At 38.9% G+C, this 20211-nt stretch overlaps 1 protein-coding gene across 1 annotated transcript in view; it reads left to right on the top strand.

The window, feature by feature from the left end:
• Nucleotides 1-20211, top strand: part of LOC118626997 (serine/threonine-protein kinase TNNI3K) — a 269557-nt gene that overhangs the window by 169463 nt on the left and 79883 nt on the right. Inside the window, exons 18-21 of the mRNA XM_036257082.1 lie at nucleotides 1501-1553; nucleotides 1865-1917; nucleotides 5714-5846; nucleotides 19338-19447. Of these exons, the coding sequence (XP_036112975.1) occupies nucleotides 1501-1553; nucleotides 1865-1917; nucleotides 5714-5846; nucleotides 19338-19447 (349 nt within the window). The remainder of the gene's footprint in view (nucleotides 1-1500; nucleotides 1554-1864; nucleotides 1918-5713; nucleotides 5847-19337; nucleotides 19448-20211) is intronic.

Raw genomic sequence — 20211 nt, 5'->3', positions numbered from 1 at the left:
ATTACTCCTACACTGGACTCTTCCAAGTAAAGTGAACTTGAACACATTCGAGATTTTTGGTAGGTGCAAAAAGGATTAAGTCTATACCACAAAAGTTAAATTCATTCATGATACAACAGAAGTTTAAAAGTGACTTTTTTTGCCCAACCAGTGTGGCTCAGTAGATTGAGCGTCATCCCATGGACTGAGGTCCCGGTTCAATTCCCATTTTGGCTCCATCCGCAGTGGGGGACAAGCAGGAAACAGCCGGTTGATATGTCTCTCTCATATTGATGTTTCTATCTCTCTATCCCTCTCTCTCAAAAAAAAAACACAATAAAAGCATATTTTATAAAATAAAAGTACTTTTTTTATAAAGCTCAAGTCCATATCAGAAAGCTACTTTTATAAATAATTTAATATCATTCTGGATTTATTCAGCAGTAGAAAATAATATTTTTTTAATTTTCAATATTGAAACAAAACAATTAATAATAAAACAGATATAAATATAATATAGCCTTATGTGCACTAAAAGAAATCCAGTGGGCAATCTACTAATACTGAAATAACTCATTTATCTTTTTTAAAAAGTTTTTTTTTTTTAGTTACAGTTGACATTCAATATTATATTCATTTCAGGTATACAGCATGGTGGTTAGATATTTATGTAACTTACCAAGTGATCTCCCTAATAAGTCTAGAACCCACCTGACACCATACATAGTCACTACAATACCATTGACTAGATTCCCTATGCTGTACTTAAGAAAATGTTCAATAAGAAGCACTCAAAGACAATCTTAGCTCATAATATGCTTTTCTGATACACAACAACTCAATTCACTAGTGTGTGGGACAAATGACCTCTCTTTGGGTTGTCCCAGCCCTGGTTTACTTCTTCAAAAGGATATTCTTGATTGAGCTTGAATCCTGGGTTGGAAAGGAGAAGTTTGATGACCTTTAAATACTTTTCTTTCCCAAGACCTTCAAAAGTAATATAGCTAGTTTCATCTCACAAGCCTTAAAAACACCCCTTTGTCCTGAGATTGTAGCAAGAATGTATTGGCCAAGACATTTTTCATGGAGGCCTTCTCATATCAAGCCCTGCCTTGAACTGTCCTTGTGATTATGGTTCCTGCAAGTTGGTATCGCTCTGACTCTGATATGCTCACAAATGCCTTTAGTCTTTGCTCGTAACCAGTTGTGTTAACAAATGAGATTCCAAGAGCTAAAAATCAGAATTTCAGGTAATTAGTCTTTTGGACAACTTAAGAGCATTTATCTAAAATAGGATACTTTGTATGCTTTCAAAGTCAGCTATAAGATGATTACAAGTTCGAAATACCCCGTTTGAATTAGGAAACTAAGAAAACCAGTCACTAGCCTGAGATCTCTGTTAGCCTTTGGGCTTATTTAGATTATGGGCTAAACACGTGATGACTATGGGCCTCTTCTTTGAGGGACAACTCATATTAGGAAATGAAGTTTACTCAAAGTCTGCTTTTTTTTTTATTACAGTCACAATATTCTTCTCTATGAAGATGGGCATGCTGTGGTGGCAGATTTTGGAGGTGAGATTTCCATGAATAATATCAGTTTCTTTCCTCCTTCTTAGTTTATGCCTAATATTGTATGACAGATGTTAAAGCAGATTTCACCCCGACAGCTGTACTCTCTAAGTCATTCAAACTTCAATGACCCCGATTTTTTAAAACTGTATTATTTATTTTCAGTGCCCCCCCCCCCCTAGCCTCAGCTAAAATAAGGCAAATGCGAATTTAAAGGGGATAGAACCTTCCCAGAGTTTCCAAATTTTAGCTGTAATCTTTGACCGCTGCTTTAAGATATTTCCTTTGACATGGATTTGTTTTGTTTCCCTCAGAATCAAGATTTCTGCAGTCTCTGGATGAAGACAACATGACAAAACAACCTGGGGTTTGCTGCTGCTTGTGGCCCCTATAATTAGGAAACAATCGAAATGTGTAAACTCAGCGTGAGAGGAAGAGAGAGGAGAGCAGCTGTCGATGGGAGAAAAGGCATTGTCCCAGGGGCAGGATCATCTCACACTTTTATTTTCAGTACACCCTCCAAAGACCCATTTCAAGGCTCTCCCAGAGAAATAGATTGGATGTACATTTGAAATTTTTATATGATTAAGATAATACAGAATTTGTTTCAAACGTAACTGAAAAGTACATGGCAGGCATGGATGATTGGCTTTCATGTTTAGATCTCCTTATTAAGGAGTATACTTAACACAATAGGTAACTCACTATGAAATTGGTAGCTTATCAGCATCTATTGACAACTCGTTTTCCACTTTACCATTATAAGGCAACAGGTAGTCTAGCCAAGCATTAATGCTTAGGTAAAATAGTATAACATCTGAAGCAAGCATGATTGCACTCAAAATGTCTATTTCATTCTTCACCTGCCCTCTCCTCCATCCCAAAACCCTCCCAGAGAAGTACGCTCCCCTTTCTGGACTACCTATATTATTTAATTACCCAAGCTTGTGGTAACTTTCCACTCCTTCCTTTTCCTGCTTCCACAGACACATTACTCAGTCATTTTTTCTGATTATTCCTTTTATTTTTAAGTTCATCCCAACTTCTCAATTTCCACCTGCTTAGTTCAGGACCTCGTCATCTCTCCTGGATGATTGCAGTAGGCTTCTAACTCCAGTCCTCTCCTCCAGTTCATTCTTTGCAAAACCAGCCAAGTGTTGTGTTTTGATAATTTACCTCCTCCTGTAAACCATCAATACTGCCCACTTCCCATAAGCCAAAATCCCAGTTCCTTTGCTTGGCAGCCTCCTGCCCTTCCCACTCTGGCCCCAGACCCCTCGGTGACCTCCTGTCCCATGCCAAGGTCTCTCAAGTTCCCTGTGCCCCAGCACCTGCCCCTCCTAGCCATCTTCCAGACATTCAATTCACTTTCACATCCCTGCAACTCTGCGGCCTGGTGGTCCCTGCACCCCACCTGGAGGAAGTCTACTTTTCTTGACAAAGCCCAGGAAATTGTATTCATTTTAGGTGCCTTCCATAATCTGCCCACCCCTCCGCCTCCTCCCCATACATTTTTCTCTCTGTGCTTTACACTACTGGTTTGTACTCTCATTCATCCAACAAACATCTATTGAGGGCCTGCCATGTGCCAGGCATTGCACAAAGGGCCAGGAATGCAAACTGTGAATAAAAGCTTAGTCCTTGATCTCAAGGAGCTCATTTGTTAACGAGGAAAACAGTAATAAGGGGATTGGTTTAAAGCAGTTTGGAGGTTCAGTGATAAGGTTTGACAGAGAGTCATGGGAGCTCAGGTGGGGAGAATAGATGTAAATCAGATGTGGGAAAAACAGAAAAGAGTGTCAGACCAAGTAAACAACACCATGAGCAAAGACATTGGGGAGGTTGAGAAGTACTAGACTTCCTGGGGGAACTTCGTATAACTTGGCATTGTTGGCATGTACTGTATGAGGAAGAAAAAGCGATGCGTTATGGAGGAAGGCAGGAAAAAGATCATGGACCATGTAGTATCCAAGTAGGATTATACATGTTGGCTTCCCCTGTTACATTTCATTCATTCATTCAACCAATAATTATGAAACACCTTCTAGATGCCAGATATTCGTTTAGGAACTGGGAATATTACGGTGAACAAAATAAACTTCTTGTTCCTGTAGAGTTAATATTCAACTGGAAGAAGATAGACTCTGAACCAGTTAATAAAATAAGTGGTAATACGTGTTATGAAAAAAATACAAAGCAGGTGTATGACTGGAGAGTGATGAGGGGGCCATTTAGATAGGATGAGAGGGAAAGATAACATTCCATAAGAGACCTGAGGTAGGCGTCATCCATGTGGGGAAAAGAGCAATGCAGACAAGGGAAACAGTAAGTGCAAAGGCCCTGAGGCAGGAGAGTTCTTTGTGTGTTCAAGGCCAGAGTGGAGTGAAGTAAGCAAGGAGAAGAATGGTAGGATACGAGGTCAGGCAGGTGTGAAGAGTGTGTCCTCTTTGGACAGCACACAGAGACCTCGTCTAGCATCTGGGACATAAAGGTAGCTAAATCAGTGGTTCTCAACCCAGGCTACACATTCACATCACTTTGGAAACCTGTTAAAAGCTTACTACCTAAATCCATCTCCCAGAAATTCTGATTTTATTGGCCTATGGTTGATTTGGGGTATCAGTAATACCTTCTCAAATCACCCCCAGGTGATTCTAAAATTCAGCCAGTTGAGACTCCAACTAGACAAACTTCCCTAGAATGGGATTTAATTGCATTTCACCAACAGCCGGTTACATCTTTTATTGGGGCAGGTCTGTTGTCTTAAAACACAGAACTTCTCTAAATTTATTTCAAAGGCTATTCTGTTTCTTACCAGTTATATAGCTTATGTAAGTTTGCTAATTATTCCATTGCCCGCCTGTGGAAAATTGGGCGTGCCGTATGCCCATTCCCACCGGTGCCGTGTTGTGACACAACACGTAATCTGCTGTGTAAAAGGAGGCTGTTTGGAACGTGGAAGCTCATGTGGAAGAACCGCATGCAAGCACCATAACAGGAATAAAGATGTTCTTGGGAAGCTATAATTAGGCATGATTTCAAAATAAGGTAGACACTTCAGAGGAATTACCTGCAGCCAGCATTACTCACAGGATTTCAGTAAGAAAACTGGTTGCCTTCAGTGGAAATACAAAGCAAGAAGGTGTTTGGCAAAGATCATTGATACGGTTATGGAGCCAGGGTGTTTCAGAGCTGGAAGGCCTTTCCTCCTGTTTTGCCCTTGGGGGAATGAAATTCTAGAAAGCATAAGAAATGTGCCCAGAGCTCCCCAAATAGTGGCAGAGCCAAATCTAGAAGTTTCAACTTTTAACTTAAAATCTAGTGCTGTTTCCTAAAACACAAATAAACCAAATCCATGCATTTGCATTTCAGAATGGAAACATACCTAAAACTGAAAAGTACCTACTTGCAAGAGAAAATAATGTAAATGCCGTCTACACATGAGGCTAGGACCTGGTGCAGAGAAGCTGACCTGTGACATTTCATGGGCTTGCTTTCTGGGGTATTGCACAGGAGCATTCAGAAATAACGTGTCTGGGCGAACAGGAGATATGACAGACCGATCCTCCAGGGAGAAATCTGCTTCATGGGTATAGTCTGGGCACTCCCCAAAGGCCCTTCCTCTCCTCAGTCATTCGGGCACTATGTAGGGGATGCCTTCAGTGATTTCCTAAATTACAACCTGAAGATCTAAGGGGGGACAGGTGTCCCCCACAGTGCAGATTCATCGCTCCCAGGGCAACCTAGATTTCCCGGGTGAACACGCGAATGGCTATTCAGAAACGTGTAAGGGTTCCAGGAGAAAGGTGATCAGATGTAAACAACAACAAAACACTGCTCTGTAATCGTCATTTAGTAAGAGACAGAGAAACTCGATAATGCGTATTGTGCAATATTTTGGGGGAAAGTATGGGTTTCATCATCTTCCAATGATAAAAAAAAAAAAAAAAGCCCTTTGAAAAACTGAACAGCAATGGTAAGCACATTATGTATAAAAACACCATTTTATTGCACACAGTGAGGGCAATGTGGATGTTATTTCACACGTATGTCTTTTGAGAATATTGGGAGAACACTTAAGTTCTCACTAAGAAGAGCACTTGTTCTACAGCAGAACAAACCACGTGGTGAATACTGACCTGTGGATGTTTCTGCACACACAGAACCTCCGCTGGATGGCTCCCGAGGTGTTCACACAGTGCACACGCTACACCATCAAAGCGGATGTCTTCAGCTACGCGCTGTGTCTGTGGGAACTTCTCACCGGTGAGATTCCGTTCGCTCATCTCAAGCCAGGTAAGCCGTGCTGCCCTGAAACTTGCTGTTCTTCTTAGCTCCGTGCACTCTTGCAACTCCAAGAAACACTCTTTCCTCAGAATGAATATTCTTGGAGGGTGGGCAAAGCGAGAGGTAAGTGAACAATCTCAAATTGTTCGAAGGTGTGGGTCCAATCCAAAAAAACGCAATGACCTAATTCTGTGATTTTAGACACAGGCACACAAAAGTTTAGGTATATTTTATTGAAGTTTAGGGCTTTGATCTATCTGTTGTTAATAAAACAAGCAAATGACTATGGCCATGTGACACGTCGGTGCAAATAAAGTGAACAGTGCAATGCTTAGCTCTTGATATTCGATGTCAGAAAAGCCATTTCAGTGTGCATGGAGGGGATGAGTTGAAGTAGCCAGACATTAAAAGAACCTGTCAAGACTGCTTTCTGCTTGTTTCACATTTTACAAAAGATAATTACTTTTCCTAATCATTTTGTGTTACATATATGGATACATTCCAAACATGGGGCTTTGTGAGTGAGCCTAATGCTGATAATATGCATTATACCCTATGTCCATGTAGATGGTGGCCGTAGGGAATTTAATCTCAGGATCTGAGGTTTCTAGTAAAATTTATTTGCATCTGCCTCTTCATTTTATTCAGGTTTCTTTCATGTTTTGTCACACTGTTTACTTATTTATATCCCCAACTAGACTTGAAAGCACTTAAAGACTTTGCATCCCCCAAACCAAGCATGCATGGAAAATTGTTTCCAAATTAAATCCTAAATAAAATTTAAATAAATTGTGTTGTAAGCTCCTAGTAGCCAGCCTATCACAAGAATAAGTCAAAGGCAATTTTAGGGAAAGACAAATCTTACAAACGTGAATAGTCGTAAATTAAAAGTCTTAACCAGGATCACAATAATGGTTAGTGTTTATGTACAGAGCAAAAGCCACATTTCATATTTTCTTTTTAAGATATCTTTCTCCCTAATACCATATGGTCTTTAATTACCTTCAGCATAGTGTCTGATGGAGAGCTTTCCCTGGATTACGTGGTCTGTGTATAGTTATTGAGCACAATGATTATTTAATCTCTATAGACTTTTCCTAGTTTTAAATGATGGATTTAGCCATTACTATAGTGTGGATATAAGAACTCTATTTTGAACTGAACCAACACTGCCATTTATAATGTTTTGCTCGGACATGCTGCTATCTCTTTACCCCTTAGAATTTTCATTCTGATTAAGACCAGTGACTATATTTACAAAATACACTAATTCTAAAAACTCCAGTAATTCTAGACATATGATATTTTCCATAAGAAAGAAATGCATCTTCCTTCTTCCTATCTTCTTTGTCAATTCATTCATCTATTCATGTTGATTTTATGTCCTAAACACATCTTTTTTAATCTTCACCCGAGGATATTTTTTTTACATTTATCTATAGACAGAGTGGGAGGAGGAGAGAGAGAAAGAGAAACATCAATGTGAGAGAGACACACCAACTGGTTGCCTCTTGCATGAACCCAGCCAGGGCCAGGGATGAACCGCAACAGAGGTACGTGCCCTTGGCTAGAATCAAATCTGGGATTCTTTGTTCCGTGGGCCTACGTTCTAACCACTGAGAAAACTGGCCAGGGCACTACATCTTGAATTTATTCACTAATTAGCCCCATCCACCACCATTCTAGTTCAAGCCACCATCTTTATCATTTATGCTGCAAATATCTTTCTTAAAATGAACTTTATCAAAGTATAACTTATATACAGTAAAGTGTATCATATTAGGTTAACAGTTCAATGAGTTTTAATAAATTTACACAGTTGTATGTCCACAAATACAATCACAAGAGAGTGCATTTCTATCACATCAGATAGAAATGATAGAAATGGTGCCTCTCTGGAGTTAATCCACTTTTCCCACCTCCAGCACCTGGCAACCACTAAACTCATTTCTGAGCCCATAGCTTCGCATTTTCCAGAATATCATATAAATAGAATTATGTGGTTGCATTAATAAGTAATTAATTCTTTTTCATTCCCGTGAGATATTCCATTGTGTTAATGTACCTCAATGTATTTATGCATTGACACATTGATGATCATTTGTGTTATTCTCACTTTGGGGCTATTGTGAATAAAATTGCTAAAACCACTCAAGTCTTTGTATGGATGTTCCATTACTCTTAGATAAATACATAAGAGGTGGAGTACTAGATCTTACGGAAAGAGATTTTCCAAGGTGTTTGTAGCATTATGGATTCCCACTAGCAGTGTATGAGAGTTTCAGCTCCTCCGTATCCTTCCCAGCATTTTTTCGTTATTTATTTAAAATATGAATTAGTCACTAGAGTAAGTGTATCCTGCTGTATCACTGTGGTACTAGTTTATAGTTCTCTAATAACTCATGATGTTGATAACCTTTTCATGTGTTATTTGCTATTCACATCTCTTTCTTCGGTAAGGGGTTTGTTCAAATTTCCTTATTATTTACTCGTAAGGGTCCTTAGATTCTAGGTAGAACTCTTTCATCTGCTATGTGTTTTGCAAGTATTTTTCTGTAGTTGGTGGCTTGGCTTTTCATTTTCTTAACAACATCTTTCAAACAACAGAAAATTTTAATTTTAATAAAGTCTACCTAATCAAAATTTTAAATCTAATTTTCTGTGTATCCTAACTCACCCATGGGCACAAAGATTTCCTCCTGGTTTTTTGTTTTTGTTTTTTTTGGTGCATGCCCCTAGTGGGAACCAAACACGGGACTCTCTGGTCCGCAGGCTGACACTCCAACCGCTAAGCCAAACCGGCCAGGACTCCTCCTGTTTTCTTCTTTTTTTTTTAATCCTTACCCGAGGACATTTTTGCATTTATCTTCAGATAGAGCAGGAAAGAGAGAGGGAGGAACAGAGAGAGAGAAACATTGATGTGAGAGAGACACATCGAGTGGCTGCCACCCACACAACCGAGGTACATGCCCTTAGTGGGAACCAAACCCGGGTCTCTCTGGTCCGCAGGCCAACGCTCTAACTGCTGAGCCAAACCAGCCAGGGCTCCTCCTATGTTTTCTTATAGAGAAGATTCATAGGTTTGAGTTTTATATTTGTAAGATCGAGTTCAGTTTCTTAAAAATTGTACAAGGTATGGGTTGAGTTTGTTATTCTTTTGTTAATTTACTGCCTTGTTTTTTAATATAAATTTCCAACTTTTCAGCTTGATTAGTTGAAAAAACTCTCTCCATTATATTTTTTTGGTATTTTTGTTAAAAGTCAATTGACTAGATCTGTGTGTGTCTGTTTCTGAACTCTATTCTGTTCCACTGATATGTCTACCCTTATACCACCACCGACTATTGATAGGTTATATTAAGTCTTGCAATGCAATATGAAACCTCCAACTTTGCTCTTCTTTGTTAAAATTGCTTTGGCTAAGTCTAGGGTTTTCCTTTTTCATATACATTTTAGAATCAGCTTTCTAGTTCTACAAAAAAAAAGAAAAGAAAGAAAGAAACATGCTGGAATTTTTATTGGATTGACTCTGTAGATCAATTTGGGTAAAATTGACAACTTAAATATATTGAATTTTCCCAGCGATAAACATGGTGTATCTCTCCATTCATTTAACTCTTCTTTAATTTCTGTCATCAATGTGTTTTAGTTTACATTACACAAATCTTGCACATATTTTTTAGACCTATTTCTATGTATTTTGTGTTTCTTGATGCTACTATAAATGTTATAAATTTTTTAATGTTCAATGCTTCTTTTCTAACACTGAGATATAATTAATTTTCAAATAACCACTTAATACCCTACAAATTTGCTGAATTAACTTATCAGTTCAAGTCACAGTTTTATACACCTTTAGGATTTTCCATATAGATGCTTAGGTCATCTATGAATCAAAAAAATGTTATTTATTTATTTCCAGTCCATATATCTTTCATATCTTTCTCTTGCCTCTCACACAGGCAAGGACCACCAGCGCCACACTGCAGAGAGTGGTGAGATAATATAACTCCAATCGACCTCCTTCTAGAACTCCATCCCCCACCACCCTGGTTTAAACTGCTGTCTTGATAACACTTAAATTACTGCAACAGTCATTTGACTGTTCTTTTATTCTTGTTCCTCCTTCTTCTTTAGTTCCTACATATCCACTGGAATGATATTTCAAAAACTTGATTATGACACCATTGTTTAAAATTATCCCATGACTTTCCATGTTCTTAGGATTAAATCACAAAATTCTAAATATGCCCTGCAAGACTCCGCGATGCCACGGCTGATGCCACGGCTGTGCCCTTGCTTGTGTCGTTTACCTTGCCCGGCTCCAAGCCCTCACCTTCTTCTGCTTCCTTCTAACGTTGCCCTTTTGCGAGCTGTTTCCTCAATGAAAAGCCGTTAATGGCGATGCCACAAAGATTGCTCTGAGGATTAAATGAGATGATGTTTGTGACTGAACTCTGGAAATTGAAAACTCTTCAACTGTAAGACGACGAGGGCAAAGTGTGGACTTCCTTCAATTCTCCACTCGAGTGGAGCTCATCCTCCAGGAAGTTTATATACACACTTCTATCAGCTCGACTCTCTCGCCCCTTCTTTCCTTTCTTCCCTCCTCCCTTTCTTCTTTTCTTTCTTCGTTCTTTGGGTTTCTTACTTTTAGTCTCACTTCCTAAACATCTCGAATATGTACAGATAGCACCCTCTTCACTGCCGCTTCCTCATCCATGTGCAGAAAACCACATAGTGTCCTAAGTGGTACCCTTGTCTCCAGTTTTGTTCAGCATTTTTTTTTTTTTACCAATCGCCATTCTATAACTATATTTAGTTTTCTAAAAGGACTCGAATTTGGCTTTCCTTACTTAAAATCTCTACTGTTTTTTCTTTGTCTCAAAACAATCCACAAAGCTCCCCTTAGTCACATCCCTGCTTCCCGCCCCAGGTCTACCTGCAGTGCCCACCTGTCCTCCAGCCACGGGGACCAGCTCATTCCCCCAACATGCCACACTTCCTGTCACTCCCCTGTCTTTGCAAATATTAGTCATTTGTCCGAGATGCTCTTCCCCACTTTTCATCATACTAACTCCAATTTACTCTTGGGTCTAAAATATTACTTCTTCCAAAGCTATCTTCCTTAATTCTCCAATATTGAGTTAAGCTCAGTCTCCTCCATGCCCTGAGTCATCATTTATTGTCGTATTTACATTTCACCCATGCAGTTTACTGTTTACTCTGTTCTACTTTGCAAATTATAAAGTGAACATTTCAAAGAGATGAAGATCTCCTCTCTCATGTACCCACAGAAACATTTATTGTTTTTTAGAGGGGGAATATTACATAATAGAACAGTTAAAAGTCTTGCCAAGGAATAATTTGATTCCGATATCTCAGATATTAGAATTTATAATACGTTATCAGAAAAAGAGATCGTGTATAGTAGATGCTGCATTTTTCAAAGTGGGACAGTGACCATGCATCAAAAAACAAGACTGTTAATATCGTTGCAGTGCTTAGGCAATCTAGCATATGTTTAGCAATAAATCATGTGAAGCATCACATTCAGTATAAGCTACATATTAGCCATTTACAGCGAGGAACAAATCCATGACTACGATGTGGGACAGCATTATCAATTACAGTAATAGCAACATTACACATGGCTCACCCTCCTGGATTTAGCAGAATCCTATCTCCTGGGAGACATTTCAAAGTAGGACACAAATATTAGCATTGGCTCTTATGCAAGTCAGGGGTATACATTCCGAAGAACTTGAAGTTGGCGTCTCTTTTACACAATATATCTTCAGATTAACCTTATAATTTCACGTTTAGAAAGAACTATGCCACAGGGCCAGCAGACACAAGCAAAGGTTCCACACAGCACGACGTGAAGAGAGGAAGTCACATGCTCTGGCCAGTGCCATGGAGGAACACGGGGTGCCTGCTCAGTGTCATCATAGCAACTCATTTCTGTGTATTTGTTTAAAAATCTAAAAACTTTCCAATGTTGACAATTGACTCAACTTTTAAGGAAGCGTTTGTCAAGCTAACCATGCATAGGCTAAAGAAAATTTGCATAACGTGTAAGAGCATGAGTCTCATGACCTCATGCAAGCTACTGACCCAAGCTATGGCTCAGTGCTTCCATTTCTTTCTTTTTAAAGTGTGGATGATAATAGGGCCTACCTCAAAGGGTTAGCAAGCACTCTATAATAATAAATTATAATTTATTAATAAATTATTATTACCTTTAGGCTATCATTAAGTGCTCCTCTAGCCAGGAGCGGTGCTAGAATAAGAGGCAAGCAAAGAGGAGCAGAGCATTCCCAGGCCCTCACAGTACAGAGTGGAGTGAGAAAATTATAATCAGCAGAGTAGGCCCCAATGAGATGGAAGCACAATGTGCTGAGGATGCTCCCTGACGGGGGTCTTCTGCACAGTCTGGTGGTGGCAAAAAGATATCAGGGAAGGATTCTTAGAGCACATGATACCTGAACTACATCTTTAAAAGATGAGTACTAATTAATAGATGAATAGTGGGGAGATAGAGAAGGTGTCCCAGCAGAAAGCAGTATGGGCAAGGTGCAGAGCTAGGAGAGAGCCACAGGACTTCAGTAGGGATGAATCTGAGAACACAAGGGATCAACAGCAAGTCACATGCTGTAAATGTAAAACTAGAGCCAGATGGCGGGAGGGCCTCGTGTATCAACAGTGAAAGTCACTGCAGGATTTTAAGTAGGGTTATAGTACAACTCTATTCTTATTTTTATTTTATTTATTTATCTTTTTAATACTTTTTTCTCTATTGATTTTAGAGAGAGAGGAAAGGAGAGGGAGAGAGAAATAGAAACATTGATGAGAGACAACATCTATTGGCCGCCTCCTACATGCCCCCCATTGAGGATCCGGCCCACAACCTGGGCATGTGCCCTGACCGGGAATCAAACCTGCGACCTCTTGATGCAGAGGTGGATGCTCAACCACTGAGCCACACTGGCAATTCTCTATTCTTATTTTTAAGTGCTCCCCCTTGCTGCACAGCAAAAGATGGGCTGGAGAGATTCAAAACATAGACAAGGACACCAAGTAATATAGAAGAGAATGTATAAAACCTTAACTAAGGTGGTGGTTTTAGAAGAGAAAGGAGAGGTTGGCTTTAAGAGATTTGAATAGGACTTGCTATGGATTGAGGTGGGAGCTCAAGGGAAAGGAAGAAGTTGAGGGTGACTTCCAGGCTGCTGGCTCAGCCAGCAGAAGGATGATGGATATAGGAGGAGAGCAGCTCTGTGAGAGAAATGATCAGATTATAAAGAGAAGGAGTCGATGTCTGAAGCCAAGCAGAGAGGGAAGAACCAGGCAAGATAAATAAAAAGGAGCTGGGCTGACTTGCAAACAAGAAATGTCCTGGACGCCTGTCAGAGAAAGAGACCCGCACTGCCTCCCCAATTTGATTTCTCTCCTGGGCCTGTCACCTCTGATATATCATGAAAAACTAAAGAAGAAATCTGGGATGAATTAATCCATCAATATATATTTTATCCAATCCATTTTCTTCTAACCAGGGAACCAATTTGGGGGATCACTTTCAGATTATAGTTTGGGGCCAAAGCAGAGGGCCTCTTGTTTCCCTTTAGCTTTCCTGTGTGGTGCCAGCTGGTTCGCAAGGAAACTCAACTCTGCCCTGGGATTCTTTAATGCCCGGCTCTCAGGCTGGGATGTGACACCAAATTAAGGACATCTGCCAGTGCTAGCCGGATTTGGGTAGACTTCGCATGGAGACGTCAACTCGGAGTTTGCAGTGCAGGGAGCAGCTATGGCTTGCAGAACTTTTTCTTATGTCTCACATATGGTTTTAAAAAATATGAATTAAAGTACACTTAGAGACACATGTCATAGTTCTGATATTTATAGCCATTGGCATTTGCTGCGCCTGCTTAAATATTAGATGATTATGTTCTTTCCCATATATTATTAGGATCCTAAAACATCCTACATATAATACCCTCGAAGGGCATCAGCACACTGATGGTGTGGACTGTGCTCTGACAAGTGATAGGAAGTAGGAGCGAGCTGAGGTTCTGAAACCTTATGTTTGCTGTGCTAACCCTTACCCGTTTTTCACCGAAATGAGTGGAGCCAGCCAATAGCTACACAGATCACTGAAAAGATCAGATCGGTCCAGTGGACGGTGATATTTCTGTGAATATAGCTGATATTAACATTCCAATACTTCATTACACTGACAAAGATTGCAATGAGAACAGACAATGGTGCAAATTAATCTATTCTTCTGACAGTCTGTAATGAGAATGGGATGTGGTTTAAAAAATTAAGCCATTCTTAGTACAATCTCAAGATTGCAATCTCATGGTCTCTCTCAGATGCTATATGCTCCGGTGATACATCACTGAAAAGTGTCAGTTTAACAAAGAGTGTCTCAGCTCTTGCTGAGAGGGTGGAATGCATTTGCTTTGTTTCACCACAGCCCTGCCCATTAAAAACAATGAAGTAGAATCAAGTGTGTTTTTAGAGCATGCATACACACAATCCAAACTGGGGGAAAGAAAAACATTCTGGCAATTTTAGCTTAGTCAAAACTTACGAACAAAATATGGTACTTTATTGCTCTCTTTTTTTTATATATACGAATGCCTAGATTTAGTTTTATAAAACGTAAGTGAATAAGTGATAGATTTCTGTACGGATTCAAAATCTAGTACCAGTTTGTCTGTAAGCAATGTGTAGCTAATTGAGTCCATCGTGGAGAACTGCATAGTCATGCTCTCCACCGCGCCGTGGTTTGCAGCCTTGCCATTCACGGTAACTCCGTGCAATGTTTCACTTGTTGTGCATATCCAAGGAAAATCTCAACAGTAACTAAGATTTTTGGTCTAGACAGAACAGACAATATACAACAGTTCTTTAGGTTCAGACTGAAAGGAATGAGAAAGACCCTTAGATATGTGGATAATAATTACTAGCAACAACAGCAGCTAGCGTTTACGTATTTGGAACCGACAATGAGCCAGATGTTTTATGTACTCTGTCTCTTTTCATTCTAACAGTAACCTATGGTTTGGATTTTGTTAGGGTAAGATATATGCTCAATGTCACATGCTAGTAAGAGGTAGAGCCAAGACTTAAATGCATGGCTCCCCATCCCCAAAGTCCAGGCTTGTCACCATTATACGATGTCCTCACTGTTTCATCTTTAAATTTAGAGAAATTAATACTCACAGAGGCAAATTAGCTTAATTAGGATCTCCCAGAGAGTTCAAAGTAAAGCCAGACTGGAAATTAGGCCTCCAGACTTCCTTGTTAAGGGCATTTCTTAATAGTCATACTGCTTCAGTTTATTGAAGCCCCTCCCCAAAGGCTTTGAACAAAAGAAAGTATTATGTACTAAATATGCCACCAGACCTCAATAATTGACCTAATTATAGTGTAAGTTAATATTAAACTCAGCATTATATTCATTCTACAATATTTCTTGATGAATAGGAATTATTCTCTGTCCTAAAAACATAATAATGAACAAGATATTAATTGGTATCAATCCTTCATCTTCACTTGATTGTATAAACACTGTTTACTGAATTCTATATACCACGATCTATATTACTTCCAGGGAAACCTTATTTTGAACTACCTCATTTATTGATTCATTCCGTGCATATCTATTGAATGCCTAATTGCTTGACGCTGTGCTAAGCACAGGAGATACAATGGTGAAAAGTCACAGTCACTGACCTCAAGGAACTTGTGATTTATTTGCAGAGGCCAGCAAGTGAATAGGTAATTAAGTATAAAACATTGTATGCTATGGTGTATGGGGTGGCAGGACACAGGAAGGACACAGAAAGAGTTCATCTAAACTATGACCTAAGTGACAGTAGATGTAATGCAAGAAGAGAATGCAGGGGAAAGGATTCCAAGAAAAGCTGGTTCATAATTGAACCATTAAAAAGCAGAGAAAAATCCAGTAATTAATGTCTTCATTAATTATGCATTTATTTACTATATTTTATTAAAAAGCATAACACTTCACTTTCTTTCTTAGCTCATCATTATTCACATAAATGGTCAATGCATTTTGTCATATGAATAAATGAGTGAAGGTTATCACATCTTATAGTGAATGCCTGGTCTCTTGTTCACTGGTCTCTTTTGAGAACCAACACTGACAATCTCCATGTATGGATTTTCTTTTCCTGATGAAGTTTTGATAAAAAATGAAGAACTTGAATCCACAAATCAACACTAGGGTTATGTAGACCCTTAAGGCTGACTTACAAAATTGTGTTTAATTCAACTTTCTTTTGGGATAATGGGAATGGGAGACAATGATGCTCTGGAATTGTGCTGTCTGATACGGGAGCCACTAGACACACATGGCCATTTAAATTTAAATTTATATTCATCAAAATTAAATAAAATTAAAATTTCAGCTTCTCAGTTATGCTAGCCATATTTTTTAAGTGCCTAATAGCCATATGCTACCATATTGCACAGCACAGAGTAATATTTTCATCACTGAAAAAGTTCCGCTGAATAGCCCTACTCTAGAAGCTAGATTATAAGCTTTACTAAATGATTGATAATTATTTCAGGATAGTGCTGACAAAAGAATAGGTGCTCAATAAAAAACTATTGATATTTTTAATGTAACCTTATTCCCTTATAATAGCAAAGTTTTTGTTGTGAAAGTAGGAACCAACATTCACATAAATCATTTAACATATTTTATGTAGCAATCAAGGTAAAATATGATTAATGGGCTTGCAGTAACTTTTCTGAATCTGGAATACCAGAAAATTTCCCAGCTGTTGGTGTAGCATGGCCACTTAGGCAAGACTGACAGAGCAATCTCATAGGTGACAAATTTCAGTTCCATGACCCCTTATGTGGCATTGCCCACTTCATGGCGAAGGTGCTAATGAGTACTATCACTGCCAAGACTGTGCAAAGCAAAAGGGAGAAGGAGATGCCAAGGCCTTGCAGAATCTACTTTGAATAATGAGGAATTAAATATCATTCATCTTAAACTGGTTTTCCAGACACAGTGCCAAGAAGCAAACAAGCAACTTGATATCAGGGTCTAAAAGAGTTTCAGAGGAGACTTCTGGCACCTGCGTGAGAGTTTAACTCACTGTATGAATAGTCCCTCCCCACCCATTAGGATATGTATAATTAGTTTAAATATGTTCACTACGCTGGTTGATGTGCTTATAGCTGCTCCAGCTCAACAATATCCAAATGGTCATAAGGTGACAAAATAGAGTTAGATCAGTGATCATTAAGCATCAGTTTGTTTGCTTATTTATTTATCGCATTCCAAAAAGAATTTAAAGTAGTCAAGAGTAGCCAATGGAAGGAGCCTAACATGCCGTTTTTTGTAACACAAAGGACACGTTTTATAGTCGCGTTAAGTTTGCTAAATACGATCAGCCTTTTGTTCTTTGTTTTCTCAGTGTTCGCAACCATAAGTCTATCTGATAGCATTAGAAATTGTTGGCAAATGTGACCGCACAAATATTCTACAAAGGGATTGAAGACAAAAGAGAAAATGAGACTCCTGACTGCCCTCTATGTGTTTTGTTGATTAGAACAGCTGTTACGATGAAACATTAAAATCCTAGGCAGGCAAAGGGCATGAACTAAGATTTTAAAGACAAATAATATATGTTTGGGAAAATATTAAGCCTTGTCACTACTTATCAAAGAACAAAGTTTAAACAGTAGCAATTGAGCTGATATATTTACCTCTCATATTAGCAACATCTTCTATAAAGCGAAAAAACCTATTTCTGGTGCAGGTGTAATAAAAACCTTACACACTTGGTATTGAAAGTATAAAGTAGTACAACTATTCAGGAAAACATCCTCTCTGGTATATTAATTTCACCTCTCAAAATGTTGTAAGTACTCTGTGAGATCAAGAAAGTCATTAAAAAAGACATTCTTTGAAGTGTTTACACCCAAATTTGAACAACCTAAAATTGAGAAATGATTAGGTAAATCACTTTAAATGCAGAATCATTAAAAATATGTTAACAGAGTTTTAATAATATTGGAAATACTTATATTTAACTTAAGGGGAAAAGTATACATAATTGTATATTAGACACAAGCTCAATGACATAAATATTATATAGAACATACTCCAAATATTTTAACACTTGTTTCCTCTGAATACAATTTTATTCTAATTCCTTTAATTTTCTAAACTTCTGCAAAGAATAAGTATAAATTTTATATTTGGCAAAATTAGATACTAATTCTGACTGACCCATAAAGCCAAATGTTAAGTTACACTGCAAATAATTTCATTAGAGCAGATCTATAAACAGAAGTTAATTGGAGCAAACTTAGGTGGACAGGTAGTGGGTGAGGGTCACACCTCAAGTCATTAAGATACAGACAGATGCTTGTGACATCACATCGAGAAGACAGGAAGCAGCAGTGCCCTGGAACTTTCGCCTCCCACGGGTGCAGAGCAGTTTTTCTGAGGCCTGAAAAGAGCTTCCTGGGTTGTTCACAAAGTATTTTCAGTGTGGGGTGGCTGAAGAGAGCATGCAACTGGGAATGAGAGGCTACAGCAACTACTAGTATATTTCATTTTTTGTATATTAAAACTTGTTACATACACACACACAACACATAACAGCAACATACAGGTTTTTAGGGGGATTGTAAGAGCTTATATCTGTAAATACCATGATGCCTGATGCAAAATGTATTTAATAAAAGTAGCTATAAGCTTGGTTTCCAAGGGAGTATAGAAATCGCTGGATACAGAACAGAAAAATAATCAGCAATCAGTAATCTGCAGTGAAGTCCCAAGGATCACAACACGGTAATGGGGAGTTTGAGATGAGCAATACTCAGAAATCCAAACAGGCAGGCAGCACGAGGGGTCCAATCAATGAGTGGTATTAGCTAAAAAGATGGATGTGAAATCTCTGACAGAGCTCAGCAAATAATAACTATAAATATTAAAAATTAAAACTAACCTTCTTGTAACAAGTAATGGGATTTAAGCTTAAAAAATAATCTGTATTGCCCAAGTAATTCACAATGCAAAGTTCAGTGACACCCCATGGTTTGCTATGTATATTATAAGCTCGCTACCCTGAGATTTATGGCATGGTTCAGTCTGGTCCAATCTGCTTTTCAGTCTTTACTGTCTATAACATCACGTACCCTATATTTCAGACACACTCAATTATGAGATGTGCATGCCCCTTTGTGTGTTCCTTTGCTCCAATACATATTTCTGCTGCTCACTATTCACTGAATGAACAACCAAATGAATGAATTTATAAAAATAAACATAGAGCATCAAAGTATCCAAGTTTTGTTTAAACTTTAAAATAAAAGGCATAGAGTTCTCTCTGAATCTCTCCTGATGGTGTATAGGTTGATTCTCGATGATTGTTGCCTGTTCATAGGTTTCTTGAAATGAATATGCGAATTTCCAAACTGACACGACCATTTGGTTTGCAGCGGCGGCGGCGGCGGACATGGCCTACCACCACATCAGACCCCCCATCGGCTATTCTATTCCCAAGCCCTTATCGTCACTGCTGATGCGAGGGTGGAACGCATGTCCTGAAGTGAGTCATTTTTATTTCCTCTTAGAAAATGTGTTATGGTCCAAATCTGTCACCAATAATGTAACACCGAAGTGTTCTTTCAATGTGTATTTTAAGACTGTCAAGGCGGGAAGACTGATTTGCCTTCTGCTCTTTAGTCTCTAATTGCCTCAAGGAGTCTGAGCATCTCATATTTCTTTGCTGCTGCTCTGATTTTTAGATGTTTCTCACAACTGATGAGTAAAAGAAAAGCCAGGGTATGACAGATGACTCACATTCTCATCTCAGCTGCGATTTTATTAACTACGCTTCAGCCACACTGAGTCATTTTCTGGAGAAAGAAGTTTGGCCCCAAATGGGTGTGTGTGGGCTTTTCACCATGAGGCAGGCCTTCGGGCACAGGCCCGGGACAAGTGGTCCTCGGCAGCCCTGTCTCCAGCGGGAGGCAGGAGACCTGGCCCTCCTCCTTCTGTAACTCAGAGTGGCTGTATTCACGTGGTCAAGAGCAGAGATGTAGAGTCCAAATGAAGGGTTTGATGTTACGGAAGGAATAAATAAAGTATGGTATGTAAACAGTGGGGAAAAAACATTTTTAAATATAATTCATGACCTAAGAGAGTAGGGGAAAATAGCCACATAATTCCAGAATGAAATCACAGACCATCTGTCTGTAGGAAAAGATTCTTCTTATTTGTACCAGATAGATTGGTGTCTACTTAGTCCTCAGAGACTGACAAAGGAGGAGATTCCACAACTTCGGTCCTGAGAACACAGTTTAGTACAGT

The sequence above is a fragment of the Molossus molossus genome, unplaced genomic scaffold (genome assembly GCF_014108415.1).
Source record: "Molossus molossus isolate mMolMol1 unplaced genomic scaffold, mMolMol1.p scaffold_m16_p_12, whole genome shotgun sequence".
NCBI lineage: Eukaryota > Metazoa > Chordata > Mammalia > Chiroptera > Molossidae > Molossus > Molossus molossus.
The sequence above is the reverse complement of the archived record's forward strand: the minus strand, read 5'-3'. Positions and strand labels throughout refer to the sequence as shown.